The 15,554-nt window shown below is 40.9% G+C and overlaps 1 protein-coding gene across 7 annotated transcripts in view; it reads left to right on the forward strand.

The window, feature by feature from the left end:
* The window catches only part of SIPA1L2 (signal induced proliferation associated 1 like 2), a 186,327-nt gene that overhangs the window by 40,988 nt on the left and 129,785 nt on the right, over positions 1 to 15,554 (forward strand). For 5 of the 7 annotated variants that reach the window (XM_029911018.1, XM_029911022.1, XM_029911020.1 and 2 more), the window contains exon 4: positions 6,446 to 8,163. The exons of 1 other annotated variant lie outside the window; for it this stretch is intronic. In XM_029911018.1, coding sequence (XP_029766878.1) covers positions 6,693 to 8,163 — 1,471 coding nt within the window. In that variant the 5' untranslated portion in view covers positions 6,446 to 6,692. The remainder of the gene's footprint in view (positions 1 to 6,445; positions 8,164 to 15,554) is intronic. One more of the 7 variants, XM_029911019.1, reaches the window with a different exon arrangement.

A 15,554-nucleotide genomic window follows, 5' to 3' on the forward strand; every position in this document is an offset into this window, starting at 1 on the left:
AGCAGGGTAGGCATTCAGTTTTATCTTTTGACCATGTTTGGCAATGGCTCTCTAGCTGAAAGACTAAGGTGAGGAGGAAAAAAGGGAAAAGTGAGGAACTTGACCTAAAGGAGTGTGTGTGGGGTGTTCAGGGATGAGGAAGGTATTAACAAGTATTTTTTGGGGGGTGGGGCGGGGGAGGAAATCTGTTTTATTAAATGTTATGTCTTGTAACGCAAACAAAAGCAAGTTTATAATAAATGGTGCAAGCATTAGTTATAACTGAGGGGTGTATGTAGACTATTTATTTTGTCCAATTCTTTTTTGTGGAGAAAGAACAAATAGAGCAAAGAGCAATTGATGAAAAACAAATGTAGGAGAGGGGGAGTGATGCCATAGAAGGTAATACAATCTCTTAGTCATCTGATCCTTTTTCAAACAGAGCATCTTCTGTATTACTGAATTATGAATCTATGAAATATTCACTACTAAATGTACACACAGCCTATATCAGTGGTTCTCAACCTATTTACCATTGTGGCAGACATATGCAGTGTTCTATGTATTATGTGGGCTGCATCCACACAATATATATACTATCTGTATTGCCCTGAGGATGCTACATGCAGCTGTGTGGTGATTGGGCCTTAAGTGTCCCATGGGTTGAGAACCACTGGACTATATTAAAAATAGAGGTTATATAAATTAGTCCAACTATAGATTTTTAAAAGGTCTGCCTTATTTGTTCATATACCTTCACTTTAGTGGTTCTTATAAGGGCAGTTTTTCCCCCAAATGTTGCTGTTTCCAATAAAGTGTTAATCAATAATTCAGTGCCAATTTAGGCATCTCCTTGGTCGACCGATACACTAGTTTTAAGGTGTTCACCGCTTCATAAGTCAGAGGAGGGAATAAGAGTTTTTTTTTTTTTTAAAAACCACTGGATACAATGTGCTATTGCTTTAAAATAATGAGTGTACACAAATATTTGTTTCCCTGAGAATGGGTTGTCATACCTTCTGTGTAACTGGAAGGATGTGAGAAGCATAAGAAGAGAGAATTGCCACAATGGTCAAGTCTTTTTGAAGTATGCTTTCCTCCAACAATTGTAGGTTGATATCAGATGGATCAGGAGGCATGGCCTCAAAGCCTCTCAGGTGATGGAGAGCATGGAGCATCAACACCATGGGATCCCATGGTGCATTTACTAGTTTTTGAACTAAAAGGGCAGAAGGAGACAGAATTATTTATACAGACATAGTAGAATTGTCCCAGTTCAGAACTGACTCTCTGTCTTCCATTTAAGGAAGTCACGCATCTGCTAGGAGGGGATAAGGCTGGAATGGAGAAACGAAACTTCCGTTGTTGAGATCATAGAGAGAGAGAGAGAGGCTGATCACTTCCTCATGCATCAAGAAATTTATCTGGTGCTGGGAAACGTCTTGAGGAAGGAAGAGCATATGCAGAAAAAGTGGAAGCAAACTGCTGGCATAGAAAGTTAACATAGTCGGGGCGGGGGGGGAGGGTACTGTGACACTCAGCTTTTAAAAAGGTGTTTGTTTTTTTAAATGAGGAAACTAGTCAAAAAGAACATAAAACCAAAGCGGGTGGTAAACTTTGCAGGTGACTTAATTGTTTAGGTGAGTGAAGCATAGAGAAGACTGTAGGGAACACGAGAGGGATGTAACAAAGATGGATGAACAGCAGATGAAATTCTGTTGTGTTAAATGCAAGGTGTACTGCACACAGGAAGGAATGACTTGGACTACTAATATACATTACTGGGTTTTAAATTAATTGAAACTATGTGACAAATCATGGCATCATTGGACATCTCAATGTGCAGTGGCAGTCAAATAAGCCAACATTGTTGGGGGAGTACAAGGAATGCAATGAAAATATTACAGAAAAGATTATAATGCTATTTTATACAAATCAATTATACCCCTTCCCCGAAATGGTGCGTCCAGTTCTGGTCACTATACAAAAAAGATCTAGCTAAATTAGATGAGAGGCATGATCTGATGATGATTTTATTATTTGTATTGCAGAAGTACCTAGAAACCCCTCCCTTATTGTACTAGGCATATTATACAAACATAACGAAAAGACTGTCCCTGCCCAGAAGAGCTTCTATTCTAAATAGACAAATGGAAAGACTTTCATATGAGCAGAGACTGAAACATTTTTGACTGTTCAGTTTACAGAGGAGATGAATAAAAGTTGACACGACGTTAGCAACAGATGTTATAGAAAGAGTAAATAGGAACAACTACTTTACTTTTTTCTCATAATACAATAACAAGGAACTAGCTAATGAAATTGAAAGATAATATATATAAAATGATTTAAGGAAATACCTATTTTTACATAATACATAATTAACTAGTGGAACTCAATGCTACAAGATATCCTTGAAGACTAAACAGGCTTGTTTAAAAAAGGATTATCCATTTATATGTATAACAAGAAATTACATAGTTACATGAGCTAGGATGACAGCCATTTAAATTTTTTTTTATATAGGGAGGTATTTAAAGCTTTGTTTCAGGGTATTTAAACCACCAGTAACTTATGGGACATAGGAAACAGCTTCCCCAGGGGCAGTTTATTCCAAAATTATGCACAGTAGTGGAAAATTGCACCTTTCTCTAAAGCACCTGGTACTGGCCATTGTCAGATATACGATACTGTAATTGATGGCCTGTTGCTCTGATCTGATGTAGGAATTTCTCCGTTCCTAATTCTTGCTGGGAAAGAGAAGAATGGGAGTATTACAGCATAGTCTTTTCTCATTTTATATTTATATTTAGTTTGTATGACAATTTAAAAATATTTGTGATACCCTTCAAAAAACTAGGTTGAATAGATTTTGATGAATGGTTTTCCATTTTTTATGTGTGAATTGGATAGATAGTGTGAAAAACATAATTTACAGCCACTTCAAAGAAAATAGAATTAATCTTCACAGCATAAGTGGAGTTCCATATCATTCCAGATATGCAAAATTGTTTTTGGAATACTATTTAAGTAGTTGCAAAATGCAAAGTAGGTAGAGGGGTTATGATGGGATGTCTTAGTCTTATTTGATTGCTTTTCTCTGAGAGGGGGGACCTCCAATCCTCTAACATCACTTTAGTTGACATCTGGAGAAAACTCTTTGAAGAATATGAAGAAACACCTATTAGTTGCTACTGTCAGTAGTTTACATGATACCATAATTCATACAGAAACTCTTTCTTGTGCTTTAGTTCTGTAATAGTAATTTTTCCCAAAAGTTAGATATACCACAAGATATTTTCCTACTTGCGTTTTATTTTTACCAAAGGAATGTAAAATGCTTTAAAAATATATTTAAAGATCCCATGTGTCATATTTTAAAAATATTTTAATCAGATTCCATGCAAACTAACATTTAAACAGTTTGGTTGATCACTGTGGGCATGCAAAACTTTTTTGCTTTAACCTACAGGTAGGTATTGTGTTTAAGGTCTTAGGCTGGAACACAACTTTTTTTGTTCCTTAAGAAGAGCATGTTCTTAACATGTTTTTGGCCTGTTTTCTGCTGTGCAGCAAAATGGAAACAGTTTCAAGTGCAAGACTGATTATGCACGCTAAACACTGTTAACTAACTAAGGTTGATATACAATGGGCTTCAGACTTGCTATACCAGGCAAAGCTTGAGTTCAGGTTCCCGTGTTCCTCCAGACATGGAAGAAAAAAGTCCTGTTGTAAAGCTTAAGTTTAATCTTTTCCCCCAATAATATTTTTAAATACTTTTTTCGTGATATAGGTAGGAAAGAAATGTTTTCCTCTCTGCCCTCCTCTTACCTCCACCCAACTAACTTCACTGAACTACGGGACGCTTTCAGTGTAAAACTGCCCTAAATGTGCAGATCCGTATTTGAAGCATCTTGAAAGATCATTACATTCTCTCTTACTGCCCAAAGAAGAAAAGCTGCCGTGGGAGTAGATAACATTCAATCTTGCCTCACCCTTAAACTGATCTTTCGCAATGGGAGGAAAGCACTGGACATGGCTGCAGATGGATGTGCATACCCTGTGCACATTCCTCTACATGATTATCCTGAAAACTATTAAAAACAATTGAAAAATATTTTAGTGTTCTAGTAATTCAATGTTTGACTGAATTAACGTTTGCCAACTTGGCTGCCATGTTGTTGTTGTTGTGGGAAGCAACCAGCATGTCGTTCTTTAGCATAGTAGCTGTAGCCTCTTAGATTAGCAAGCAGCGAAATATAAAAGAGAATATGCTCCAGTTACAGCTGTTCTGCAGTGAGATTAAGAATGAAGTAACGTAAATCCTCCAAACAGTAAAATAGAAGGAAATCATGCAGTACCTTACTGCTGTTTCCTAGATGCATTACAATGAAAGGAATTGCCATTTAAAAAAAAAAACATTAATTGGAGTTCTCCTCTCTTCCTTGTCTAGAGATCTGCCTAGTGGTTTTGCCTTTAAGTTTCCGCTGGGACTCTTTTTTACTTTCCAGCATGGTTTACAGTGTTTGCAATATCATCACTGTTTGCCTAACTGGCAAGTCCCAAATTCAAAATTCTGTGCCCCCGCACCCTCCCTCTTCAAAGAAAGACCTAGTTTTCATTAGTACTTGTAAATTTGAAGTGACTACATATTTTCTGCTATACAACTGGAATATTTAACTGTAAAATGTTTGGAACAAAATCCTTGCAATTCACTTTCAAGGATTATTCAAGTGTACTATAATTCAGAGTAAATGAAACAGAAATATTGCCATATAGAAGTAAGATAGAAATTAGAGCCAAAGAGACCTTTAGAATAGAAGATTTTAAACACTAGCACCACAGGATTGTTCCTTACAGTATATGTTATGTTATGTTCTTGTCCAGCATAGTTTTAAATCACATCTGTGGGAAGACTGTTCCACAATTTAATAGACATTTACTAGTTGAGCTGGCTGGAGGAAGACCATTCTGTTTTGCAGCAACATTTGAGTTTTTGAAACTGTTTTCATTCTGCATTTTGAAGAAAAATATAACCTTTCAAACATTTTTCGTAAACAGAATTGTGTCAAAATGTCCATTTCAGACAGAAGCTTGAGCTTTCCAATTTGGGAAGGTTTCTGACTCGATAGCCTGGTGGTTAGAGCACTGGTGTGGGTTATGGGAAACCCTGATTCAAGTCCCTGCTCTATCTGATTGAGAAGAGTTTTTTTGTTCCAGATGACTGACCCAGGGAGAGCATGTACTTTAAACTTGGTTGAAACTGATACATCTCCATGATGTTTGGAGTGTTTTGGCTTCAATTAAATGAAATTTCACTGAAAATGTTCCAACCAGCTCTAATCACTAACTGAATGTATTTCCTGATCAGACTAAATTTTACTGAATCTTTTGTACCAGTGGACAGAATCACCTATGGATTCTTCCAGTCTATCATCCATGAAATTGCAACACTGAGGGCTCGTCTACACTTAAAATGCTACAGTGGCACAGCTGTGCTGCTGTAGTGCTTCAATGTAGACACTGCCTGTGTAGATGGGAGGCGTTCTCCTGTTGGTGTATGTAATCCATCTCCCCGAGTGTCGGTAGCTAGGTCGACAGAAGAATTTTTCCATCTACTTAGCTCTGACTACACAGGAACTTAGGTTGGCTTAACTATGCTATTCAAGAGCATGGATTTTTCACACTTCTCACTGACGTAATTAAACTGACCCAATATTTTAGAATAGACCAGACCTTAGTTTTTAGCAGATGTACCCACAAGTGCATTTCTGAGTGATGATATTGGCTGAGCGCAGTCCCTGCCCCAAAGGGCTTTGTTTTCATAGACCTACAAAAAAGGAGGTTGCACTGGAAAACCTACAGTAGAGAGTAACTTGAAGAGTATGCCTTCTGATTTCCGTATTACTGTTGACTCTGTTCATATGAGCATCACAGAAGTGACTTTTCAGGAGATGCTTGAATATGGAGAGTCATTTTGGCAAACTGGGATGAAGAGGGCATTCCATGCATTAGGACGGTATTGAGAAAGATACTGAGATGAAAGTAGGAAAAGAAGACAAATGGAATAGGTCTGTAATCTATTGCAGATTTAAATTAATTAGGCAGGGATGTATTAATAGTGGATTTAAATTGGTTAACTGTAGTGGCTTATGTTATGTTTATAGATAAGTTCTTCCATACGTTAATAACAATCTGTGGATTGATCTTACATATTCTATACCTTTAGCATTACAAATATTACTGGGCTAATTCATTGGTTGCTGAGTAGTGCAAATCAGAACATACTTCTATCTTTACCTTTCTGACTACATAATTTATAATATTCTCAGTATGTTTGTATCTGAGTTCCTTTGAGAATATATGGACCACTAATGGTGTTTAGGATGTTTTATATTTACAAGTAACACTGTAGACTTCCTGCTCTTGAATGTATATCATTTTAATGTACATTTTTCTTTTTCAGAACAGGTACAAGGAATATACCTGGATTGATATCAGATTGAACACTTCTAAACTGAAGGAAATATTATGAAGACCTCTTTTTCTGATATATTTTTTTTAACAAAAATGGCACTCTGATACCATTATGCTCTGATACAGACAGTAGTTGTCTTATTTTGCAATTCTCTGTTCCATATGTGATGATAATGTAATAACAGTAATACCAGTCTTGGAGGTAAGACTAGGTACTTCTTTGCCCTTGAGTGGACATGAGCGATCAAAGGTCTTCACAAGAAGATAAGCACAAACCCAGCCGAACGTCCTCAAAGTTCAAGGAATCTTCAAAAAGTATGCAGTCCGATGACTACTTTGCTAGAAAATTTAAAGCTTTAAATGGTAACGTGGGTCCTCCTGCTTCTTTAAATACATCTAGCAAAAATGAAAGTAATCAAACTAATGGTACACCAGCTATGCCTAAAATGGGTGTCCGAGCGAGGGTATCTGAATGGCCTCCTAAAAAGGATTGCTCTAAGGAACTAAGTAAAGCAGTATGGGAAAGTAGACCTCAAACCAGTTATGAGAGTGTTGGATCAGTAATTCCAAATGGACAAAATGACCAAAGTGATGGGCAACAAGAACAGCAGTTGGATTTGGAATTTGAAGAGACCAAATATACAATAGGAGATCTCTTTGTCCATTCGCCCCAGAGGGGACTTCATCCCATAAGACAAAGAAGCAACAGTGATGTCACCATTAGTGACATTGATGCTGAAGATGTGTTGGACCAGAATGCTGTTAACCCAAATACAGGAGCAGCTCTTCATAGAGAATATGGAAGTACTTCTTCAATTGACAGGCAAGGTTTAACTGGTGAGAATTTTTTTGCAATGCTCAGAGGATATCGAGTGGAAAACTTTGAACATAAAACTCTTGCTCCATTTGGATTTCCCGAGTTTTTCCGCTGTGACCCTACAATTTCTCCAAGTCTTCATGCTGCCACACAGATTTCCAGGGGAGAATTTGTCAGGATTTCTGGATTGGATTATATGGATAGTGCCCTGCTTATTGGTAGAGACAGGGACAAATCTTTCAAATGGAGACTAAAATCAGAAGCAGTAGAAACATCTCTGTTTAGAAAACTGAGAACTGTTAAAAGTGAGCATGAAACTTTCAAATTTTCCTCAGAACTGGATGATGGTAGATTTGAGAGAAACATTCGTCCTTGGAACTGTCAAAAATGTTTTGCACATTATGATGTTCAGAGCATTTTATTTAACATAAATGAAGCAATGGCTACCAGGGTTAATGTGGGAAAAAGAAAAAATATAACCACTGGGGCTTCAGCTGCATCGCAAACTCAAATGACAGCAGGCCAGACTGGAAACTGTGAATCTCCTTTGGGAAGTAAAGAGGACCTCAATTCAAAAGAAAACCTAGATGCTGATGAGGGTGATGGGAAAAGCAATGACCTAATCCTGAGTTGCCCTTACTTCAGGAATGAAACTGGTGGAGAAGGAGATAGGAGGATTGCACTTTCCAGGGCAAACTCTGCATCTTTTGCTTCAGGTGAAAGTTGTTCCTTTGAATCCTCTCTAAGTTCCCACTGCACGAATGCTGGTGTTTCTGTACTGGAGGTGCCAAGAGAGAATCAGTCAGTTCACCGGGAGAAAGTTAAACGTTATATTATAGAACACATTGATCTTGGAGCATATTATTACCGGAAGTTCTTCTATGGAAAAGGTAAGTCTCTCCTTCTTGATATGTACATATAGGGTTTAATTTGCTTAATATTTAGCCCTTTAAAAGAGAGCATTTCCCCTAAAGACTCTCAGAGTATTTGACAAAAATTAAACCTCTCAGTATATCTGTGAGGATTGCAAGTAGTAGTATCCAATGAGTAAAATGAAGTACAGAAATATTAAGTGACTTGTCCAAGGTCACAGAGTAGTGTGGTATAATTTAAAGTATATTGTATATTAGCTTCCTTGTACAAGGCTTTAGTTTTCTTTGTCTGAAAACAGGGAAAATGTTGATTTCCTGTCAAACTACTCTTAACAGATGGGGCCCAAAATTTTAGAGAGGAGGCTTTATTTTTGAGGCTTTTTCAGTCGAGTAAACTACCACCTTTTAATTAGGTCAGAAGCTAACATCCATCCACCAGATTACATAATGTACTTTTATAAAAATACATCACCATGTCTGGGTTTTGTTCTCTTCTCTTCTATTGTTTCTGTGCATTTTGTCTAGCAGTCTTTTTTCAGTTTCTTCCATCTTTCTCTCTGTGGTTCTTCCCTGTGTTTTCTTTTCTTCGAGGTGCTATTGGACTCTTCCATATATCACTCCTACATTGCTGTTGCTCTCAGCTCCCTCAAAAGCTCTGCATTACAAAAGCCTGTCTTCCAGCTAAGCAGGGCTGGATGTGCTCCCTTCCAAGCCCATCAGCCCTGTTCTTTTAGTATATCTACACTAGAAAAATGTTAAACTGCTTTCCAGAGTGAAGCACTAGTATAGACACAGCTCAGGCTTTTATCTCATTTTAATAAAAACCTCCATCTCTCTCCATAACAAAGGTTCTCTGCCTTTAGCTGAGACTTCCTAATGTCATGCTTGCTGTGCCTTCCCAGCCAAATCTGAGCAGCAGCAAGCAACACATTGATTGACATACTACTTCCTCTTCTGTCCCTATGCAAGGGACTCAATAGGATTCAGTACAGTTCTTCCCTCCATCATGCTATAGAGATCTGAGAATGGGGAGAGAATTGTGGGAACTGGATGACAAGGAAAGGGAAGAAAGTAAGAACCTGAAACTTTGTTGGAGGAGGAGGAAAAAAGACCCACAGTTGTGTAAAGAAAGACAGAGATAAGGATGCAGACTGGCTCTTGAGCTGTCTGGGAGATCAAGGATAGGGACTGTTGGGTTTCCAGGGTGAAGGAGAACCATGGAAACTGGTGACATGAGAATATTTGGCATATGTTTGGAGAGCCTGGGAGAAGAAGGGATTGATTTACATGGAAAATGGAGAAGAGATGGACAGCTGAGTTAAAAAGTAGAGTAAAAAGAAAAGGGGAGAGCGGGACAAGCCAAATCAGAGAGAGAGTGGTTTTTTTAAATGGGTTTTAGAAAGCAAAAATTGTAATTTTCAAAAATATTGGAAAGTAGTCTTAGGCAGATTGCAGATAAGACTGAACAAAAGTTGCCTTATTATGGAAGACAAAGTGGAGCATAAGAATGAAGGAAATAAAATAAAAAAAAATGTGGAATGTCCTTTCTTTAGCAAGGCAAGTTTCTCAGAACCCCTTCAGATAATACAATATACACAACCCTTATTGTCATTTGGAACAGTTGACCCAAATGAAATATGTTTGGGGTAATATTTGCTTTGATACCATTAGAAATGAAGGTTTATAAGATTCCTTTACTAGAAACAGCACACTTGATGAGTATATGAATCAAAATATAAACACTAAGAAATGGAATTGTTACCATCTGATAGCTGTTCTATAGCTTGTGTGAAACAAATTGTTGGTGTCATTCTTGTTCCCGGGGGCAAAGACTCAGCAACCCACAATGACAGTTGTCACTAATTGGTACCGTGGTTGAAACAGTGGGAGTCCCTCCAGGTCTGGTTTGAGGTATGTTCCTAATTAAGTGTTGGGAAACTTGCACTGCTGCTGGCCATGCTGTTAACTGCACTGTGGGTAGATGACTTCAGGAATCAGCATGCTCATTTGGACACCTTTTACAATCACTGATTCCTTAATGGTTTGGAATGTAAAAATGAATGCTGCTTAGTGGTTTTTTAGGATTCTTCTTCTAGTAGTGTCCTGCCAGTGCCCATGCATTTGCTCCACACATCCTTGTGCCCTGTGCTGAGGCTATATGCGACAGTGCAGGCAAACCACCCTCAGATCCTTTTCAACTGCCTTCAGCATGAGACAGTCTCCAGGTGCCTGTTCTCTCTAATATTTCAGCAATTGTTAGCATATAGTTAGTCACTTACAGTGTTTATACTTGTTGGAACAGTTCCCTTTCTTTTCTTTTTTCTTAAAAATATTACAATTTTTATTAATTTCAGATTTAGTTAGATCAGGGGTCTCAAACACGCGGCCCGCAGGCCGCATGCAGCCCGCCCCCCCAGCCTACCTCCAGGCCAGGGGTGGGCAAACTACACCCACGGGATTGACCCCCTCGATCCCTGGCATCACGCCCCTGCGGGGGGTGGGGGGGGGGGAGAGAAGAAGCAGAGGGCTCCATCCATGTGTTGCCCTGGCTTCCAGGCACCGCCCCCCCGCAGCTCCCATTGGCCGGGAATGGGGAACTGCAGCCAATGGGAGCTTTGGGGGAGGTACCTGGAGGCGCGGCAAGCAGCATGCGGAGCCCTGCGTGCCCCTCCCCCAGGGGACGCAGGGACGTGGTTCCAGCTACTTCCCAGAGCGGGGCCGGGGCCGGCAGCCTGCCCTGGCCCCGGTGTGTGCCGCTGCCACCCCGGAGCTCGAAGCCCTCCTGCACCCCGCCCCCCAACTCCCTGCCCTGAGCCCCCTGCCTGCACCTCAACCCCATACCCTGAGCCCCCTGCCTGCATCCAACCCCCTGCCCTGAGCCCCAACCCCCTGCCCTGAGCCCCCTGCTGCATCCCACACCCCTTCTGCACCCCAACCCCCTGCCTGGAGCCCCCTGCCTGCACCCCAATCCCCTGCTTCACCTTAACTCTGTTTGGGTGATATGTATATTCCAGTAAGTGCAAGAACTGTACTTTCTTCATCCTGGAAAAATAGAGAGATCAAATTTAAACTTCTAATGATGGAGCAAGATTTACAGTCATCTTTGGATTCAGGGTGGAGGACCACTGTGTACATACACTCCCAGTTCTGCTAGTGCCTTGTCCACATAAAAATCTCAATCACCAGAGACCCGTAGAGATGTATGCAGTAACACAGCACCAAGTACATCTATGGTATCAAAGTCCTCATTGACATCTGCCTCTAAGCAGAAGGAGGGAAGGAGTAAATCTCCAAGGGTATGTCTACACTACGGAATTAATCCAAATTTATATAATCCGAATTTTGGAAACAGAGTGTATAAAGTCGAATGTATGCGGCCACACTAAGCACATTAATTCGGTGGTGTGCGTCCATGTACCGGGGCTAGCATCGATTTCCGGAGCGTTGCACTGTGGGTAGCTATCCCATAGTTCCCACAGTCTCCTCCGCCCATTGGAATTCTGGGTTGAGATCCCAGTGCCTGATGGGGCCAAAAACATTGTCGCGGGTGGTTCTGGGTACATCCTCCCCCCTCTCCAGGGAAGCAACAGCAGACAACCGTTTTGCGCCTTTTTCCTGGGTGAACAGTGCAGACGCCATACAACGGCAAGCATGGAGCCCGCTCAGCTCAAGACAGCAGTCATGAACATTGTAAACACCTCGCGCATTATCATGCAGTTTATGCTGAACCAGAACATGCAAAACCAGGCGGCGAGGAGTAGGCTACGGCAGCGCGGCGGTGAGAGTGATGAGGACATGGACATGGAATTCTATCAAACCATGGGCCCCGGTGCTTTGGAGATCATGCTGTTAATGGGGCAGGTTATAGCCGTGGAACGCCGATTCTGGGCCCGGGAAACAAGCACAGACTGGTGGGACCGCATAGTGTTGCAGGTGTGGGACGATTCCCAGTGGCTGCGAAACTTTCGCATGCGTAAGGGCACTTTCATGGAACTTTGTGACTTGCTTTCCCCTGCCCTGAAGCGCCAGAATACCAAGATGAGAGCAGCCCTCACAGTTGAGAAGCGAGTGGCAATAGCCCTGTGGAAGCTTGCAACGCCAGACAGCTACCAGTCAGTCGGGAATCAATTTGGAGTGGGCAAATCTACTGTGGGGGCTGCTTTGATGCAAGAAAATAACCGTTGGGGATGTTGAAATGCCTATAGTTATCCTTGGGGACCCAGCCTACCCCTTAATGCCATGGCTCATGAAGCCATACACAGGCAGCCTGGACAGGAGTCATGAGCTCTTCAACTACAGGCTGAGCAAGTGCAGAATGGTGGTAGAATGTGCATTTGGACGTTTAAAAGGTCGCTGGCGCTCGTTACTGACTCGCTCAGACCTCAGCCAAACCAATATCCCCATTGTTATTGCTGCTTGCTGTGTGCTCCACAATCTCTGTGAAAGTAAGGGGGAGACCTTTATGGCGGGGTGGGAGGCTGAGGCAAATCGCCTGGCTGCTGATTACACTGCTCTACAGTAAAGTAGAGCAGTGTAATCTGAAATGCTTCTGAAATAAATGTAGTCAAACTTTACTAATTCTGGGTAACTGAGAATGAAAATGATGCTTAAAATTGTTGATGGCTCTAGTTTTCAAGATATGCTATTGGGTCAGTATATACGACCCTTGACTTGGGAATGGTGGAGGATAAGTGAGTTACAAAGGGAAGGGATCTCAATTTAAACCAGAAATGACTAAAATACATCTTTGACTGGATCTATGACTAAATCTATGACTGGGTTTGGACAGTACTTGCTTTTTAGGCAAAACAATGAATGATGCAATCTGAGGCTGGTATTGCGTCATACATGATATGAATTGCATCATGTTATTCCTAGAAGTCCTGGATGATGCAATCATAACAAAGTTTACATCACTCTGCTGAACAAATTGCCCTATATCAGCTCTAGAAATCATAGTGTCATGCTCTCTTATTTGTCAGTGTTTGATTGTGCAAAGGGACACATTTCTGTTTAGCCAAAGTGAGCAGAGATGCCTCGTACTTGTGTGAACAGTGCAGATAACTTCTGCTATGTTTGTGGTGAAGTGACTTTTGCATCACAAAAGCGCAGTATAACCACTATGGTTAAGAAAGCCTATCACCTTTATTTTGGCTGCAAAATTGGAGATCAGGACAAGAGGTGGGCCCCACACATATGCTGCAACACTTGTGCAACAAATCTTCGCCAGTGGTTGAACAGGAAAAGGAAATCTCTGCCTTTTGCAGTGCCAATGATTTGGAGAGAGCCAACAGATCATACCAGCAATTGTTACTTCTGCATGGTGCCTCCAGTTGGGAAAGGTGTGTCAAAGAAGAAAGTGGACTGTGCATTATCCAAGCATTCCATCAGCTATACGCCCAGTACCCCACGGAGAAGGACTGCCGGTTGCTGATGCACCAGAATCATTCTCACTTGAGTCAGACGAGGAAGAGGATGAAACTTCTGGTCCTGAACCATCAATGTCACAGGACCCACATTTTCTCCCATCCTCCTCCTCTGAACCACACCTCATAACACAAGGTGAACTGAATGACCTTGTCAGGGATTTGGAACTACCCAAGAGTAAGGCAGAGCTGTTGGGTTTCAGACTACAGCAGTGGAATCTCCTGGCAGGTGATGTTAGGGTTTCCATGTTCCATGACCGTCAAAAGGATCTTGTCCCATTCTTCTTCATGGAAGGTGATCTTGTAGCCTGCAACAACATCGATGGTGTGATGGCAGCCCTCAACATCCAGATGAGTGGAGACTGTTCATTGATTCATCGAAGACGAGTCTTAAAGCTGTTTTACTGCATAATGGCAATGTTTTGCCATCAATTCCAGTTGGTCATGCAGTCCATATGAAGGAAACCTATGACAACATGAAACAACTTTTGAGGTGCATAAACTATGACCAACATCGGTGGCAGCTTTGTGGCGATTTGAAGGTTGTTGCTCTCTTGCTTGGTCTGCAGACTGGATACACAAAGTACTGCTGTTTTCTCTGCGAATGGGATAGTCGTGCAAGAGATTCCCACTACATCAAGAAAGATTGGCCACTCCAACAGTCATTGGAGCCTGGGAGGAAAAGTGTTCAGCATCCACCACTTGTTGAATCAAGGAAGATTTTGTTACCACCCTTACACATCAAGCTGGGTCTGATGAAGAACCTTGTCAAGGCCATTGACAAAACACAAGCAGCTTTCAAGTACCTCCGTGGAAAATTTCCAAGGTTAAGTGAAGCTAAGATAAAGGAAGGTGTCTTTGTTGGTTCTCAGATTCGTGAACTTCTTCGAGATGATGCATTTGACCATGCACTGCGTGGCAAGGAAAAGACGGCATGGAAAGCCTTCCAGTTAGTGGCAATACATTTTCTCGGAAACAACAAGGCAGACAACTACAGGTTGTTGGTGGAAAACCTCCTCAAGGCATACAAAAGCCTTGGTTGCAACATGTCACTAAAGATACATTTTTTGCACTCTCATCTAGATTTTTTTCCACAGAACTGCGGAGCAGTGAGCGACGAGCACGGCGAGCAATTTCACCAGGACATTGCAACAATGGAGAAACGCTATCAGGGCAAATGGAGCCCATCAATGCTTGCAGACTATTGCTGGACAGTGACAAGAGATGCTCCATTTAATGAATACAAGAGACGAGCCAAGAAGCGCCGAGTAGACACTGAATAGGGACTAAACTATGTACAGAATAGTTTTTTGCCTTTTGTTTCATAATAAATTTTATTTATATAACCCTTTTGCTGATTTTTAAAGTGTTACATAAACAGGACAGGTGAAATATTATCATATAAAGCAACCATAAACACATGAAAAGACCTAGGTTTACAATTTATGATTAAAACTCTACTATCTACACACTATACATAGACATAAAATGTAAAAACTTAAATATCTTAGAAACAGTAGCCAATCAGTTGTTTTAATTGTCATATTTGAATTCAGCACATCAAAATACATAATAAATAGCACATTTTATCTCTGAAGAAGACGACTTCTCAAAAATTGTAGACCAGTGTTATGCGCAGCCAGACACCAGGGCAATTAGAAGATCACACCAGGAAGCACTGCGCATCAGAGAAGCTTTGAAAACCAGTTTCATGACTGGCCAGGCTACGGTGTGAAAGTTGTGTTTGTTGAAAACCCGCCCCCTTGATTGACTCATTCCCTGTAAGCAAACCACCCTCCCCCCTTAAATCACAGCTTGCTTTTAAAGGAAATAAAGTCACTATCATTTAAAAATCATGTATTCTTTATTAATTGATTATCAACATAGGGAGAGAACCGACAAGGTAACCCGGATGAGGTTTGGGAGGAGGATAGGAGGGAAGTAAAAGGCCACTGAAAAAATTCAATATAATGACAGCCTTTT

The sequence above is a fragment of the Terrapene carolina genome, unplaced genomic scaffold (genome assembly GCF_002925995.2).
Source record: "Terrapene carolina triunguis isolate 2854851 unplaced genomic scaffold, T_m_triunguis-2.0 Scaffold85, whole genome shotgun sequence".
Classification (NCBI taxonomy): Eukaryota; Metazoa; Chordata; order Testudines; family Emydidae; genus Terrapene; species Terrapene triunguis.